The following is a 15,009-nucleotide window of genomic DNA, read 5'->3' as shown; positions in this document are numbered from 1 at the left end:
TATGTCATACATAATCCACTCCATAGATAATGAGACTTTTGTAGGTCTTCGAACGGATAACACGTGGCGATGCTTTATAAGCTCTGATAGTGGCAGTGACACGTAATAATAGGACAGAATCACTATTCTTAAAACGGCGAGTTGGGCTAGTTGGTAGATATTCGCTGTGAATTACAGCGCAGTGACAACTGGAGAGGAAGCAGACAGGACAGGCGCTGATGATCATTATCATCGTAATATGTCACCTAACGTTCTTTCTGCAATTGCGCTGGGCTTCTACGCAACTGGCGAAGTTAGTACTGCAATGGTTGGTGAGGCAAGACTATTGGAGTCCGTAAACGTGCATTGAAATTGAAGTGCTAAACAAAGACAGTAGCGCTTAATTTCTCGGCAACAGCTGCTTAATTCAGCTGCACAGAAGAATGAAAAGTGAGTCGAATTTGTTGTTAACGACAAAACGGAAACGAGACGAACGCCGCGCGAGGCACGTATCTATTCCGTGCTAGATGAACTCGAAAAGAAACAGCTCGAAGCAGCACTTGTACTCGGCTAAAATCTACAACGTTAATAAAGAGGAACAATTTATGATGGTGAGTACTCCCTACGAAAATATCGACCGCATGTACCTTGCCACCACTCGATACTAAACAGTTCCTCTAGGACTCGTATGTTCACAGTTACGCTTTAGAACTCATGGCGATCGGAAACCAGGACAAGCGACAAAGAGACACGACTAATGTGTACTCTTCACCTGCGTTTTGCTTTCTCTGTAGCACGCTTTGTTTAGTTTGTGGGTTTGTGGGGGTTTAACATCCCAAAACGACTCAGGCTACGCCAAGATGAATCTCCTCTGAGCACTGATAATCTTAATTCTAAGTCAGAAAAGAACCTAAGAAAAAGTCGGAGTGTGTTGAAAGGTCTGAAAAAGAGACTCACATTGTTGTTTTCTGAGAAGTAGAAACAGATATAACAGTACAGTAAAGACATCTGGTGGAATTTGGAATTCTATGCTACAGTATTTACCATAAAATCCAAGCCCCGAATCGCTGCATCTAGAAGCAGTGATGTCCTAATCGCTCAGTGCTGTCTACAGTTGATAAGGTCGCCGCACTGCTGCTATTAAGGGACTCCGTTACTCTTTTTAAGGGTTAAGATTTCCAACAGAAATAATAGCAGCATCAAGTAGTGTTACTTGTATATTAATTTTGGCCATTCTTTCTACCCAGAGCTACAATTCACCATGAAGACCTCCCTGTGGCTCACTCTCCTTTCTCTAATCGCCATTGCTTGTGAGTATCATGAGACATCCTAGTGCCGCTAAAAAATTCGATTTTTTTTTGCCTCTTATGCGTAACAAACGCAGTCAGGAAAAATTCAACGCAGTAATCGACGATTGCTGCCTTATTATTGTAATTTCAAAATAAATGCGTAAAATTGTTAAATACCTAGACGGCAATTCTCTTTTTGAAAAAAAAAATTACATTTACTGTTTTTAGAAAATATTCAGTTAATAGTATTAGAATTCATTGTAGTTATGAATACAAAGCACTGCACTAAATTTTGACCATGTTCTTCTTTGCCGCCATAATAAGAAACTGTGCTATCTAGCTTTGTTTCTAAAGTGATCAAACTTAAGAGTCTCTTTTTGTAACTAAGCGCGCTTCTCTCCTACACAGAGAAGCATTTAGCAGAGCCTGCTCACAATGATTTTCCCATTTACCTTGATACATTTACCATTAGGAGAGGACCATGCATTGGGAGCATTGCTTTGTCATGATACCAAAAAAAATCTAAGGTTGTGACAGCTCGGCCTGCATTACTAATCCCGGAACTAGAATTCATCGAACAGCTTATGTTCACGGAACCATACCCATACAAAAGAAGATAGGGCACTATGTTGCTGCCAGGTCCTGTGCTAGTGCAAATAAATAAGCAGCTTAAGGAAGTTCGTGAAGATATTTTACGGGATATAACCGAGGGAGTTTCATTAACATCTATTCAGTGCATCAACACAGAGTTAAGTGTTGAGTAAAACTGTTGTTTTTTTAACCCGCATTTTGCTCTCACTTTTTTTTTCATGACCGGTAAAGATGGAGCCGCAATGTGAGTACACAGTTTATATTCGAAAAATTTTCCTCACAGCTGTGATGAAGGCGACTATAAGTAGCGTTTTTTCCCGCCTTTTTACAGAACTCCACAAGTTAGCCACCAAAAACCATTTCTATCCAAAGGTAAGAACGCTGGCTTCCAAAAGTGTATACTGGAGCTTTGTCGCGTCATGCTCGTACTTACACGACTTTTTTTTCGACAGCAAGGAAATGCGACAGCAATAAAGGACTGGAGGCGGATTGTTGACTGCGCAATTCATATTTTTTATATAACTCAAAACAACCCTTTACACAAAAATAAATGAAAAGAATACGGTACTTAATAAGCGCTAACTGAAGTTGATCTAGGAGTTCGCAATCAGTTTCCACAATAAACACCGGCGCAAGTTTAGAAACATGTGATTACAATTCGAAGACGGCACTAAGGTTTTTTGCTATTAAGGTAAGCCCAGATTACACAACTGTGTGCTTAGAGTGTACGCTTTCATTGGTGCGATGCACTTAGAATTGCTGTTCTGCTTCGCGATTCACAATCGCTGTCATGACTTCCTTCTTTCCAACTGTCTATAAGTGATCCCATAATATATGCAGCATGTGTCTCTATTAGACGCTAGGTATTACGGCATTTAAGCACTCCGCTACTACAACGCTCTTCTTCCGGCTATCCTGAGATACTCGTCTGCAAACGTCGGCCAAATACACGTGCAAAGCAAACTTATTTATGCTCTCGGACATCTCCAGCACGCACATCCGTTTGACGTATTTGTGAGACTCAAGTTTGCGTAAGGGCTCTTTCCTGCACGTAGTCGTGGGAATGTGTTTCACACTCTTCGAGCCCAGCTCATTTTGTGATTGCATGACCACTGCCTTACGTTCATTGTTTTCGTGGATGCCTTCACTTCCCTTCTACCAATGATGAGCAGTTGTCAATTGTGCGCTCCTTCAGTTAGTATTGCCATTTTATTTCACGCTAAAGGGTCCCATATTTTTATTCGCTAACGAACGTAAGCTGACCATGTAAATTTTGATCGTGAGTTCGATCTAAACCACGCTATTGTTGGTCTCGATGAGAACTGAGGAAAATATTTGCACTTTCGCAGTAAGTCGTTGGAATAGTAAATAGCAAGGTGCAGATATCTGAAAACTCTGTGACAGACGCTTTTCACTGAGAATGCCGCAAACGTAAACTTCTTAGTGCGGATGTGACGTTTAGTTATTATGTAATCAGTGAAGGGTTAAGTATTCCTGCGTGCTTCTCTCTCGCTACTTCGCGTAACAAGCAACGTAACATTTATATTTGCGAAAAAATGCATGAAAACAGTGCAAGTAGTTCTCCCACATCGAATGGAGGCCTTGGTGGCCTCATTTAAACGAAGGCGAAGTGCAAACATCTCGTGTGCGGCGCTCTCTCAGTGCAGTTTGAAAAGAAAACACAGGTGGAAGTAATTTAACCTGCAGCAGCCAACTACGGGGCCTATCATAGCGCATGTGCAGCTTTGGGGCGTGAAACTCATATGCCATTCTTTGCAAATTTTTTTATTACTTGCAGAGGATGAATCTGCACTCGTTCTTAAGGCCGGGAAAAGCCTGGAGAGCGTCGGAAGGCTCCTCCAGGGTGATGCTGCCTTGACCAAAGAAGACCAGGAGCAGGCACTTGAAGTGTTGACTGCTCTGACCACTGCGGACAGCGCCCTCAGCGATGAAGACGCTGAGTACATCCTGCCGATCATCGTCCGGGGCGTTGTCCAGGGCGCCATCGCTCACGGAGTCCACAAGTGGCTTAACAAGCGGGGATGAACGCAGGCCTTATAAAAAATTCCGCGCCCATTCAGTCAGGGTTACTTGACTAGAAAGAAATATTAATGTGCCTCAGCGCATAATACCCTCCCGTTGAAATTCGTGCCAAATATTGGGCCCTTTTTCCAACAATAAAAATACTTTCAAATCAAAAATGAATATTTTTGTACTTCTCAGTCGTCAGTGCGATTCAAGCCGCTTGCACTGAGCGGCCCTAGCGTTGTGGAATGCAGCAAAATGACGTTTGAATCTAAATAGTTTCAAAAATTTGTTGTTGTTTCATGTTCTTGTGGCAATATTTATGTAACGAATGCGTATAGCATGGACTAGCACGTATATACTCATCTCTAAGGCACTCCATATATGCCACAAATTCCAGAAACAGCAGTTATAGCACTGCATCGTCATGTATATATGCGCATGAACTCAACACGCAGTTCATTCAACCGTAGAGGCAGCGGCTCCAACAAAATTATTCCACAACGCTGAATGGCCTATATCCAAAGCTTTAATTGGGAGTTTTTGTTTTGCAACTGCGCCGTTTTACTTTCACCGAAAGCAGCTATGTCAAGCGCTACAACACGCTTGGTTTGAAAGAAGTAGTGAGCTCATCATAGAGTGAAAAGTGCTTGCGATTCATGAGGTACGCGGCAAAAAGCGTCAGTACAGCGCATTGGTCTTTTAAGGCGGTGACTACTAATTGTAGTAGAGTCGACGTTTGGACAAGTTTGTGCAAATTCATGACGATAAAAGCAGCGCCCACTTCGATAGAGCACAATGAAGAAGAAGGGAGACGCCACCAGAGCTGATTAGCAACTCTTGTCTACGGAGAAAACAGTCAAGGATATATACAGTAATCACCTGAAACTGCACACGTCAAAACTTTCTGGGTGCAAGTTAACGCGTTTGGCAAGAAAAAGTTACTAAACACAAACATATTGCACCCGTTTGCGCCTGATGCACCGGGTGGCATTTCTTATGGTCCTTGATGGCATTGAAGTTTCCTTATTAGAACAAATCCTAACCGGTTCGTCAGCAAATCTTCCGTGGCCCTTTGCATTGGGAAGACTGCTGCTTGGACAATCATATGCACTCTGCTCGTATTCAGCAACTTTTTTTTGACACGTGCGTTAACTTGTTCCCACATAATTATGACGTGCGCAGTTTCAGATCGTTACTGTATATCTGCACTCGCTTTTTCATTAATTTCACTTGCGATTCAGCGCTGGTCGTGTCTCCGTAATTCCAGCGCATACTTAACGGAGCGCAACACATGGGTCGAGAACAATGCCCAGCGCGGCGTTCCATCTATTTGTTTGACAGAAGCGACTATTTGTGGCGACAGAAGCGATTCCGCAAATGTCGAACACGTGAGGTTCTTTAGCGTGAACTGACATCACACCGGACACGTCTGTCGGGTCAGCAGCCGAGCGCCATAACCACTGTGCCACAGCGGCGGCTCCGTAGTTTTGTTGCACTGTGGCTTCTAATGTGACGGAAAGAGCAGCGTCGACTAGCCGTGCGAGGATACAGCTAAGCAGACACGAAATGACTGAAGCTTCGGCGGATGCTGTTCCATTGATGTGATTAAGTACTTTTGGCAGAGGCCTTCTTCGTAAACATGAAGGCTATCCGAAGATACAGCGAATTTTGATTAACGCTTTGCTTAACAGTGTTTTGTCGATTGAGTCTTTTGTTGTGTTTCTTTTTTTATTTGAGGCACCATTTGTGAAACATTCAACCAAACTATGAAATTAACTTATGATAAAAGGTAGGCATTTATGGTATTCTTTCCTTTCTTTATTGAATTTTATTCTTGTGTTCATCCTCCGAATGCTGTCACTGTACGGTGTTTTTCGGAAAGATCATCGACATCTGGTTCAACAGGCGCAGCAAACTACAAAGACCGTGGGAGTCCTGGACTAAGGGGGTCTACCAGTTCGGGAAGCGTAAAACTTTTTGGTCAATGCGATGTTTGTTATCACTATCCTATGGAAAAAGCAAAAGACTTAAGGTGAAAAAACAATACCTATTAAACCCAGTACTCCTCTTTACTTTTTCCTTTTGTGCATCCTACCAAAACAAACGGTTCTTCATGATTTTGTCTCACCTACGTATATGAAGCAATTTAGTTTGGAAGTGTTTACTAACATTTGAGTACATTCTGTTAGCTCTGTTTATGCTTGTCCAAACTTGTTGCTTTGCTAATTGTTAGCGAACTTTATCTTCTTCTCGCTTCGGTCCTTGAAAACCTCGTTCAAACTGTTAACATACGTTTTCTGTTGCCCTTTCTTTCCGGACAGACCTTCAGCAGAATTCTGTAGCCAGCATACTTTAGATGGACAAAGAAAACTTTATTTTACACTTATATTAGGTGTTCGTGACTGTCACCGGTCACTGGGAGTCGTTGTCGATCATTCGTCCTTGATGCCACACATGAATGACTGCTACCATCCTGTCTCGGCGTGCGAAAAATTGTTGCACTTCCTCGTCCTCGCTGGCCAAAAAGTGCTCCCACTGCATCACACTCGGATTGTCTAAGTCTGCCTTAGGGCAGGTCCATGTAACATGCTCTAGGGTCGCTTTAACCTGACACAACGGAAATTCGTCTAGGTATTGTGCAGAAAAAATCCCGTGTAGTTAGTGTAGATATGGGCAGGTACCGGTTTGTAATCTGCACCAGTCTACCGCCTCCTCTTTGGTTAGTTTTTTAAGGGGCTGTGTAGCATTTCCGCCGGCCTCTGTAACGGTCGAGTGTGTCTGACTTCGTGGGGGCAGCAGGGTCAAAGGTGCCCGTGGTGTACAGTGTTGAGTCGGCTCGGTTGACGTACCGGAGAGCTAACTCGCCTGCTGCCTCATTGCCCCTAGTCCCCTCATGTCCCGGAACCCATACTATGCTATGCCTATTATTCGTTATGTCTCTTCTCGTCGTTTGTAGAATACGATTGGTGACTCTGCCGGTCGTGCCTTTCGTGTAGTGTCTGCACGCTTGCTTGGAGTCCGTCACTATAGTGAGGTTTTGTCCTGTTACGTTGCCGTACGCTACTGCCAGACCGATGGCGGCTTCTTCAGCTGCCTCTATGCTTAGGTCGTATATCGTTGCGCTGGTTATTTCTTTCCCTCCTTCGTCTGTTACAACGGCGATCGTTTTGCGTTGGTATCGGTACTTTGCTGCGTCCGTGTAGACTACGCTGGAATTGTCGCATGAATTCCTTGCTGAGTGCTCGGACTCTGGCTTGTCGTCTTTCAGGGTGTATATTGGAATCCACGTGTCTCAGTATGGGTCTTAACAAGATGTTGTTTCTATCTGCATCCTTTAACTGTTCCTTGTCTTTTTGTGTGCCCATGGGTTGCCTTAATTTCTTCATTAGATGTCTTCCCGTTCTTGTTCTTAAGAATCCGTTTAGTTGCGGGATACGTTGCGCTTCTCGTAGTTGTTATCTTCTGTTCGAGTGGCACATACCCAGAGTAGAGGATTGGCCAGTATACATTGTACAGTCAAACAACTGTGAAACTGTCTAATTTCTTGGAAGCTGTTCGGTACTACCAGTGCCATGCTTACCGCTTCTTCGTCGCATTTTTAATGATGCGCGAGGCAGAGGTGTTGTAGAATTGGTTTCTGTTCCTTTTTCGCATACGCTTGTGTCATCTCTGTGGCGACGAGTCTGAATATTCATAAACCCCAGTGGACGCTCTTCACGGACATTTATGCAGTATTTTCGAGGTTTTTACTTATTTTTGCTATTTGGCTTAGTTCTCGCCTTTCTTCTCGCTGCTCAAAACCGATCTAAATCCTCCTAGCAAACAGTGTCCTGTTTTTCTCTTCTAAGGTGCTGAAACTAAAGAGACACTCTGAATAATTCACCCATAAAAACCCATAGTCATTTCCCTATAAGTCCAAACAAATAACACCTCTGTTACATGTGAATGAAAACAACGACGTAATTATAATACATTATTCAGCTTATCATTAGTTTTTCTACATATAGAGACTACCATGAGCGAAGTGGCTCAACTACTCGAATTCTCCATGAACTAGCCTAACTTTAACCGAAGCACTTGTCCATTACGGAAAGAAAATGCAAACATTCAAACACATAAATAGAAAACTCTAGTGTCCAATACACCATAATGACACTCGCAACAAAATGATGGAGAAGTGATCAGTATACAACCAACCCTTACATATACCCTTCAGAGATTACGAGAAGAGAAAGAGAGAATTATGAACAGTAAGGCAGAGAGGTTATTAGAGATTACAAGAAAACATTCCACTAAGTCCAAACCTATAGTCAGAACAGCAATAAGGAACCTGGTGGTTGAGTATGCTTATTTGAAAGAAACAAAAAAAGGCACAGCTCTTCCACTGACACCATATAGTCTTCCGTATATGAAATAAAATTGTGACAGCACTCTAGTCCGCTTCAGTGAAGAAAGCATTTTTTTCTGTAGCTGCTGCTGCGTTTCACTGCTACACCAGTTCAGCAATTTCCGCTTACGACACACTACGACATTTTGTTATATCACCGTCATCTCCTGTATATCCGATTTTTGGTTACGACATACCAGGACTCGAAGAATCATTGCGTCAAAATTTTAATGCGAAAAGTGTTTTTGAGGAAAGGAAAGGCTGCAGTAACTCTCACACCTCTTCATCTCGGTGGACCCCTTAACCATGCCTTAATGTAAAAGGTAAAGTCTCAGAAAGCATGCAATAGCAGGTGCCTATGTCATTGGTCAGAATCTCTGTCGCAAGCAAGCATTGACTAGAGCACGTAAGTTATATGCAAAGAGAAATACTGTGACACCACCTGGAGCGCTGTACAACGAACGATTGCTCAAAAGTCTGATGCGAATAGAGTGGGGAACACTGCCACCATATTGAGGTCAACCAGGAATGGCATCGCTTGGATTGCATTTTGGTGCGAACAGCCAAAACCAGCATCATCGCTTCGTCCTCATTTTGCACGTGGCAGCGACTGTGGCTCAGCTCGAAGCATTGGCCAGGACCGTGCAATTCCCTTTATTCATTTTCGTTACACCGTCTTCACTAAATTAACTCTGACGTATGAGCTCAAGTGAGACGTACCACTTCCTGTGGACACATTTTGCGCACGCGGTTTACGGACAACTTCCGGACAAGACTTTCATTCGCAGGAGGCATATAGTCCTTTCGCAATAATAAAATCCCATTAAGGAGACGTGTCAGCGGCCCATACCCAAAAATTCTGACCAAACGCATTTTTGAACTGGAAGTGTTTATGAACTCGATTTCTTTCATATATCGTTACATTTCACTTAACAATCAATATATTGCCACAGTCCCAATCAATCTAGTGGCGCCATACCGCGGCCAAACTGTTTTAGTTGGGACTTGCCATCCCTTGCGCACTCGCGGGGCTAGAGGTTTTTCGTCTTCATCCTCGCACGAGCTCCCTGCTGTCTTGCACGCCTAGCACATCTTATTAAACCTGGTTTTGAGTGCTTCGACCGTTTATCGGTGACATTTGATATAGGTGCGGGGTAACGGTCCATGTACGCTGACCTCGAGGACACTCTTGACGTCAATTCTCAACGCGTGGCTACAACACCAGTCCACAAGGCGAGCCACCGCCTACGAGGCCTACAACCAGAGTTCGGCCAACTCGCAAGACCGGCAAGGACCATGACGTCCGCTACGGCTAGCCAGACAAGTCAGCCTTCCGGGAATGCCCCGCCGTTCGTCCTTCAAACGCCTCGGTCGCCCCCATCATTCCACGGTGAGAGGTTTGAAGACGTCGAAGACTGGTTGGCCAGCTTTGACCGTGTGGCGGGCTTCAACGAGTGGGACGGCGAGCGCAAATTGCGGAACGTGTACTTCGCACTACAGGACTCGGCCAAGACGTGGTATGAGACCCACTAAGCTTCCTTCACTAACTGGGAGATCTTTCGCCGAGAGTTCTGAGCCACGTTCAACACCAGCTTACGAAAGAAGAAGGCTGAAATCGCCTTGCAATTGAGGTCGCAGCAGCCGAACAAGAGCGTCGCCATGTTCATCGAGGACATGACGCGAATTTTCAATTGCGCCGACGATGCTATGCGCTAGGACAAGGAGGTACGCCACCTAATGTGCGGCGTCAAAGAGCAATTGTTTGCCGGACTGGTACGTGACCCGCCAAGAACGGTGGCAGACTTTGCCAAGTAGGCAACAAGCAGGGAGCGTTCTCTGCATGAACGTGGCGCGCACTACGGCCGTTAGGCTAGCGTAGCAGCCGCTCACCACTGCACGCACACGTCGTTACCCACTGAAGAGCTTCGAGAGCTTGTGAGGAGCCTGGTGCGCAAAGAACTCGAGAAACTTCGCTTTGAAGCTCCACAGGCAAGTGTCGCTGCCATACCGGACGTGGTCCGAGATGAATTTCGGCGAGCTGTTCAGTCGCCGCTAGCTCCGCAGCCAGCGCCCTATGTGATGACATACAGTCAAGCACTACAAAGTTGCGCTGGGCCAGTGGGACAAGCCTTTTCTCCCGTCACTCCTGTGCCATCACTGCCGTACCCAACTGCAGCTGTACCCGTCGTACCGCAGGAACCCCTGTCCACCATGAGCAAAGCGCGCGTTTGGCGTACGCCAAACAATAGGCCGCTCTGCTACCACTGTGGGGAGCCCGGCCACATCCTCCGCCACTGCCCCCCCCGCAGAATGGGCTTAAGGGGGTTTCCACCTGACGCACCTCGACCACGCTACGGAGAATGGACGCGGGACATCGAGCAGTATCTGTCCTATAACGTGCAGCCGACGACCTCGCGGCGACGCCAGTCCCGGTCGCCATCCCCAAGGCGGTTTTCTTCGCCAAGCCGCCCGTCTTTTCCTAGCCGGTTCCGAGGCGCGTCCCCACATCGGGAAAACTGAAGACGGCGTCCCCCGGGGGTAGGGCCGCCACGATTGGATCATGTCAAGAGCCTCCACCCGACGATTCGCGGCTACGATCCTACCGACGACGACCTCACCTGACGACCTCAACGACAACGACGGGCTGTGACCGGCTTATGTCTCCCGGAATCCCAGTAATCGCTGATAATCGCGATGTGACCGCACTTGTAAATACCGGCGCTGATTTTTCTGCAATGAGCAGTCGGCTAGCTATGGCCCTCAGAAAGGTTCTGACCCCTTGGTCTGGACTTCAGATCCGCACCGCTGGCGGCCATGTGGTTACACCAATTGGCCTCTGCACGTCACGAATCCAGATCCGCGGTGCTACTTTCCCTGGTTGCTTTGCTGTGCTGCCCGAGTGCTCCAAAGACCTGATACTTAGTTTGGATTTCCTTCGGGAGTACGGTGCTATCATCAACCTTCAGGAGCTGGTCGTGTCATTTTCCACTCAACCCCCTGCTGACGGCGATCCCGAGCCACGCGGGACAAAGTGACGCGTCTTTTACGACCACGTATTAATCCCGTCAAGTGCTACCAAGTTTGTTACCGTAGATTGCGACATCACTAGTACTCGTGGCATCGCTGAAACCAACATGTCGCTGCTCCTTGGTAGGCAAGTCTGTGTTGCTCGCGGAATTGTCGAGCTGAACAATGGCCGAACCGAGCTTTTGGTAACCAATTTTGGCTGTGAACCTCAGTGTTTCCCTGACAGAACAGTTAATGCGTATTTCGAAAAACTCGGCGAATTCACGGGACAGCACGCTTTGTCCGAACCTCCCGTCTAATCAGAAACGCTGCCTCGAAAACGTTATCCAGTCTTTCTGTGACTGCTTCACCTCGACCTCTAAGGTTTGGCAGACGCCGCTCACAAAGCACCGAATTACAGTCGACGCCAACCAGCGGCCGTTATGTCAGCCGCCTTACCGGATCTCTTCCAAGGAGCGCGATGCCATTCGCCGCGAAGTTCAAGAAATGCTCCAGGACGACGTGATACAACCGTCGACGAGCCCGTGGGCATCGCCTGTTGTTCTGGTAGCAAAGAAAGATGGAATACTACTGTTCTGCGTTGATTACCGACGTTTAAACAGAGTCACCAAAAAAAAAGATATTTATCCTCTGCCGCTCATTTATGACTCCATGGATCGGCTGTGCCACGCCAAGTACCTCTCATCACTGGATTTACGCAGTGGCTATTGGCAAATCGAGGTGGACGAACGCGACCGGGAAAAGTCCGCCTTTATTACACCGTACGGTCTGTACGAATTCCGGGTGCTCCCTTTCGACCTGTGCTCGGCTCCTGCAACCTTCCAGTGGATGATAGACACCGTTCTTGCCGATCTGAAATGACAGTCCTGTCTCATGTACTTGGATGACGTTGTCATCTTCTCTGATACCTTTGAAGAGCACCTGAGACGCCTGCGCGCTGTGTTCGAAGCAATTCGGTCGGCCGGTCTTTCCCTGAAACCCGAAAAGTGTCACTTCGCTTTCGAAGAGTTGAAGATTTGGGACACATCGTGAGTGCTAAAGGGGTTAGCCCCGACCCCGATAAGACGGCCGCCGTGGCTGCTTTTCCTGTGCCCACCGATAAGCGCAGTGTGCGCCGCTTTCTGGGTCTCTGCGCCTATTATCGACGTTTTGTGCAGAACTTCTCCAAGATCGCTGAGCCCCTCACCCACCTCACGAAAGATTCCGAACCGTTTTCCTGGGGTCTGGAACAACCGAAGGCCTTTGAAGACCTCCGAACTCGTCTCCAAAGTATGGCCATCCTTGGACACTTCGACGAGTCAGCCGCCACTGAACTGCACACAGACGCCAGCAGCATAGGCCTCGGTGCGGTCCTTCTGCAGTGGCAGGAGGGTCTCGAACGCGTAATCGCATACGCGAGCCGCACCTTGTCACGATCTGAGGCAAATTATTCCACCACTGAAAAAGAATGCCTGGCCATTGATGGGCAGTGACCAAATTTCACCCATACTTATATGGCCGCCCTTTCAAGGTCGTCAGTGACCACCACTCGCTGTGTTGGCTGGCGGACCTCAAAGATTCCTCAGGACGGCTTGCACGCTGGAGCCTTCGCATTCAAAAGTTAGTTCGATGTCACCATCGTTTATAAGTCCGGTAGGAAGCACAGTGATGCCGACTGTGTCGTGCTCCTATCGAGGACAACCGTGCTGATCCCGACGACGATTCTATTTTTCTCGGCGCCATCTCCAAGTCCGTCCTCACTCAACACCAAAGGAACGACAGTGAACTACGGCCTCTCATTGAGTATATTGAAGAAAGCGCTGCGTTGCCCCCGCGAATCTTCTCACGTGGACTGTCGTCTTCGAAGCGAACAGCAGTTTGCTGTAGGTAGTGAAGGGCTGGCAATGGAAATGTATCTAGTTGGGGCATGTTGTGACCGCAGACCGGAACGACGGCACTGAAATTGCCATTAGAAAAAGAATAGGGTGGAGTGCATTAGGCAGGTGCCCTCAGGCCATGAATGCCAGTTCGCCAGTACCCCCCAAGAAGGAAATATAAAACGGCTTCATCTTAACGGTACTCGCCTATGGGGCAGGAGTTTGGTGGCTAATGAAAAGGATTCAGCATAAATTGAGGACAACGGAGAGTGGTATGGAAAGTAAAATAATGCTTTAATGTTAAGAGAGAGAAGATAACATAGTAGATCAGGAATCAGACCAGAGTTAAAAGATATGCTATCAACCATGACGAGAATAAAATGTGTGTGAGCAGCGAATCCAATTCAAAGACAAATAACCGATGGTTATTATGGGCAGTGGACCGGACTCGAAGAAAAGGTAAGCGTAGCAGGGGGTAACAGAAAATCAGTATTGTGGATCATATTAGCAATTTTGCCGGAATAATGCGGCCACAGCTGACACAGGCTAGGGTAAGTTAAATATAAATCGGTGATGTCATTCTCGTGTGGTGGGCGTAGTTAGGCTGATGATGATAGTGATATCAGTGGCAACCTCCATACTTAAAAAAATCAACTGCGGTCTAAGCGAGCAGGAAGAAATCTGGATTTCCATGACGAATGTGGTTAGTCCAGTGGTTAGTCCAGGAGAGACTTATAGGGAATTACTATGCGTAGACGTTTGTCATTCGGTGCATTTAGTAGGCCTATATATAAAGAAAATAAAATTTAATTTAAAGAATTTGAAGTAATTACAATGACGTGCACACTTGATTGACTGGTTTATTAACGTTTCATTTCCTTTTCATTTTGTCGTTTGCCAATACTCGCTGGTACTGGGGACGTATGCTGTTGGAGATGATGTCAAGCTGCTCGTAACTGAAACGCGGTTGCTATGCTACGTACTTGGGTAAACTGGCTCCCCGTCCATGACACAGCAGTGTACCAGCGCCGAAGCTGAGGAATGCCGCAGCAGAACAATGCATTTGAGATCCGAGATAAGTTTTTACAGTGTTACGTCTGTCTTAAGAAGGAAATTGCCCTGACTGCGGGAAGAAATGCTGAAGCACGGTCTCCGTCCGACGGCAGGCCTTGATGAGGTGGCGATACGATGGGGACTGCCCGTTCGCCCCTTGCTAACGCTTTTTTATTCAAGACAGACGTCACGGTTGATTGAAACGGAATGAAATGGTGTAGAATATCACCCCCTGCCACGAGAGCTGCCCACATTTTTGTTCTACAGAGAGCACCTTCGGGCCCGCATTTTTGGGAAGTTGCCCTACCGGCTTTACAAAGGAGCTAAAAAAAGAGACCAAGGGTGGAGCAAGTTTATCAATGTCATTAATTTGAATTTAATTTGGTTGATATTGTCTAAACCATATTCTGTGGTAAAGAAGAAACCGTCACTCAATCTCTTCAAAAGTGCTCTTCAAATCGTTCTCCTGTTTTCTGTTTGAGATGGTTTCAATGTCTTTGCTTATTCAGTTTAAGCAGCATACACGCTTAACAAAGAGGCTTTGCAATATCTTTTTTTGCAAAGAAAGCTAATTGACAAAAATCTATTGTGAACCTTGACCTTTGCTAGGCCTAATGTTTTTGGCCTGAGAATTTTCAGCGCTTAACATCAATTGCTAGCGTCCGTTGCAGAGTTTCAGATGCAATTACTTTGTCTTTAGAAATTGGCATCTTTTTTTGCCAACATCCTGAGGACTGACAAGCGCAAGATAAGATGATATGTTAAAGAGGCATAAGTGGGTTGGATTCCTGTTTCCTGG

The 15,009-nt window shown here is 46.2% G+C and overlaps 1 protein-coding gene across 1 annotated transcript; it reads left to right on the top strand.

The window, feature by feature from the left end:
• The first annotated feature begins 1,226 nt into the window (after nucleotides 1-1,226).
• LOC144124770 (uncharacterized) lies at nucleotides 1,227-4,064 on the top strand. Its single transcript, XM_077657642.1, has 4 exons — nucleotides 1,227-1,289; nucleotides 2,091-2,103; nucleotides 2,191-2,231; nucleotides 3,658-4,064. Exons 1-4 carry the CDS (start codon nucleotides 1,241-1,243, stop codon nucleotides 3,903-3,905), a joined length of 351 nt encoding a protein of 116 aa, XP_077513768.1. The 5' UTR covers nucleotides 1,227-1,240; the 3' UTR covers nucleotides 3,906-4,064.
• The last annotated feature ends 10,945 nt before the right edge of the window (nucleotides 4,065-15,009 follow it).

This window comes from Amblyomma americanum, chromosome 3 (genome assembly GCF_052857255.1).
Source record: "Amblyomma americanum isolate KBUSLIRL-KWMA chromosome 3, ASM5285725v1, whole genome shotgun sequence".
NCBI classification, from domain to species: domain Eukaryota; kingdom Metazoa; phylum Arthropoda; class Arachnida; order Ixodida; family Ixodidae; genus Amblyomma; species Amblyomma americanum.
Note: the sequence above shows the minus strand (reverse complement) of the source record. Positions and strands in the feature narration are given on the sequence as shown.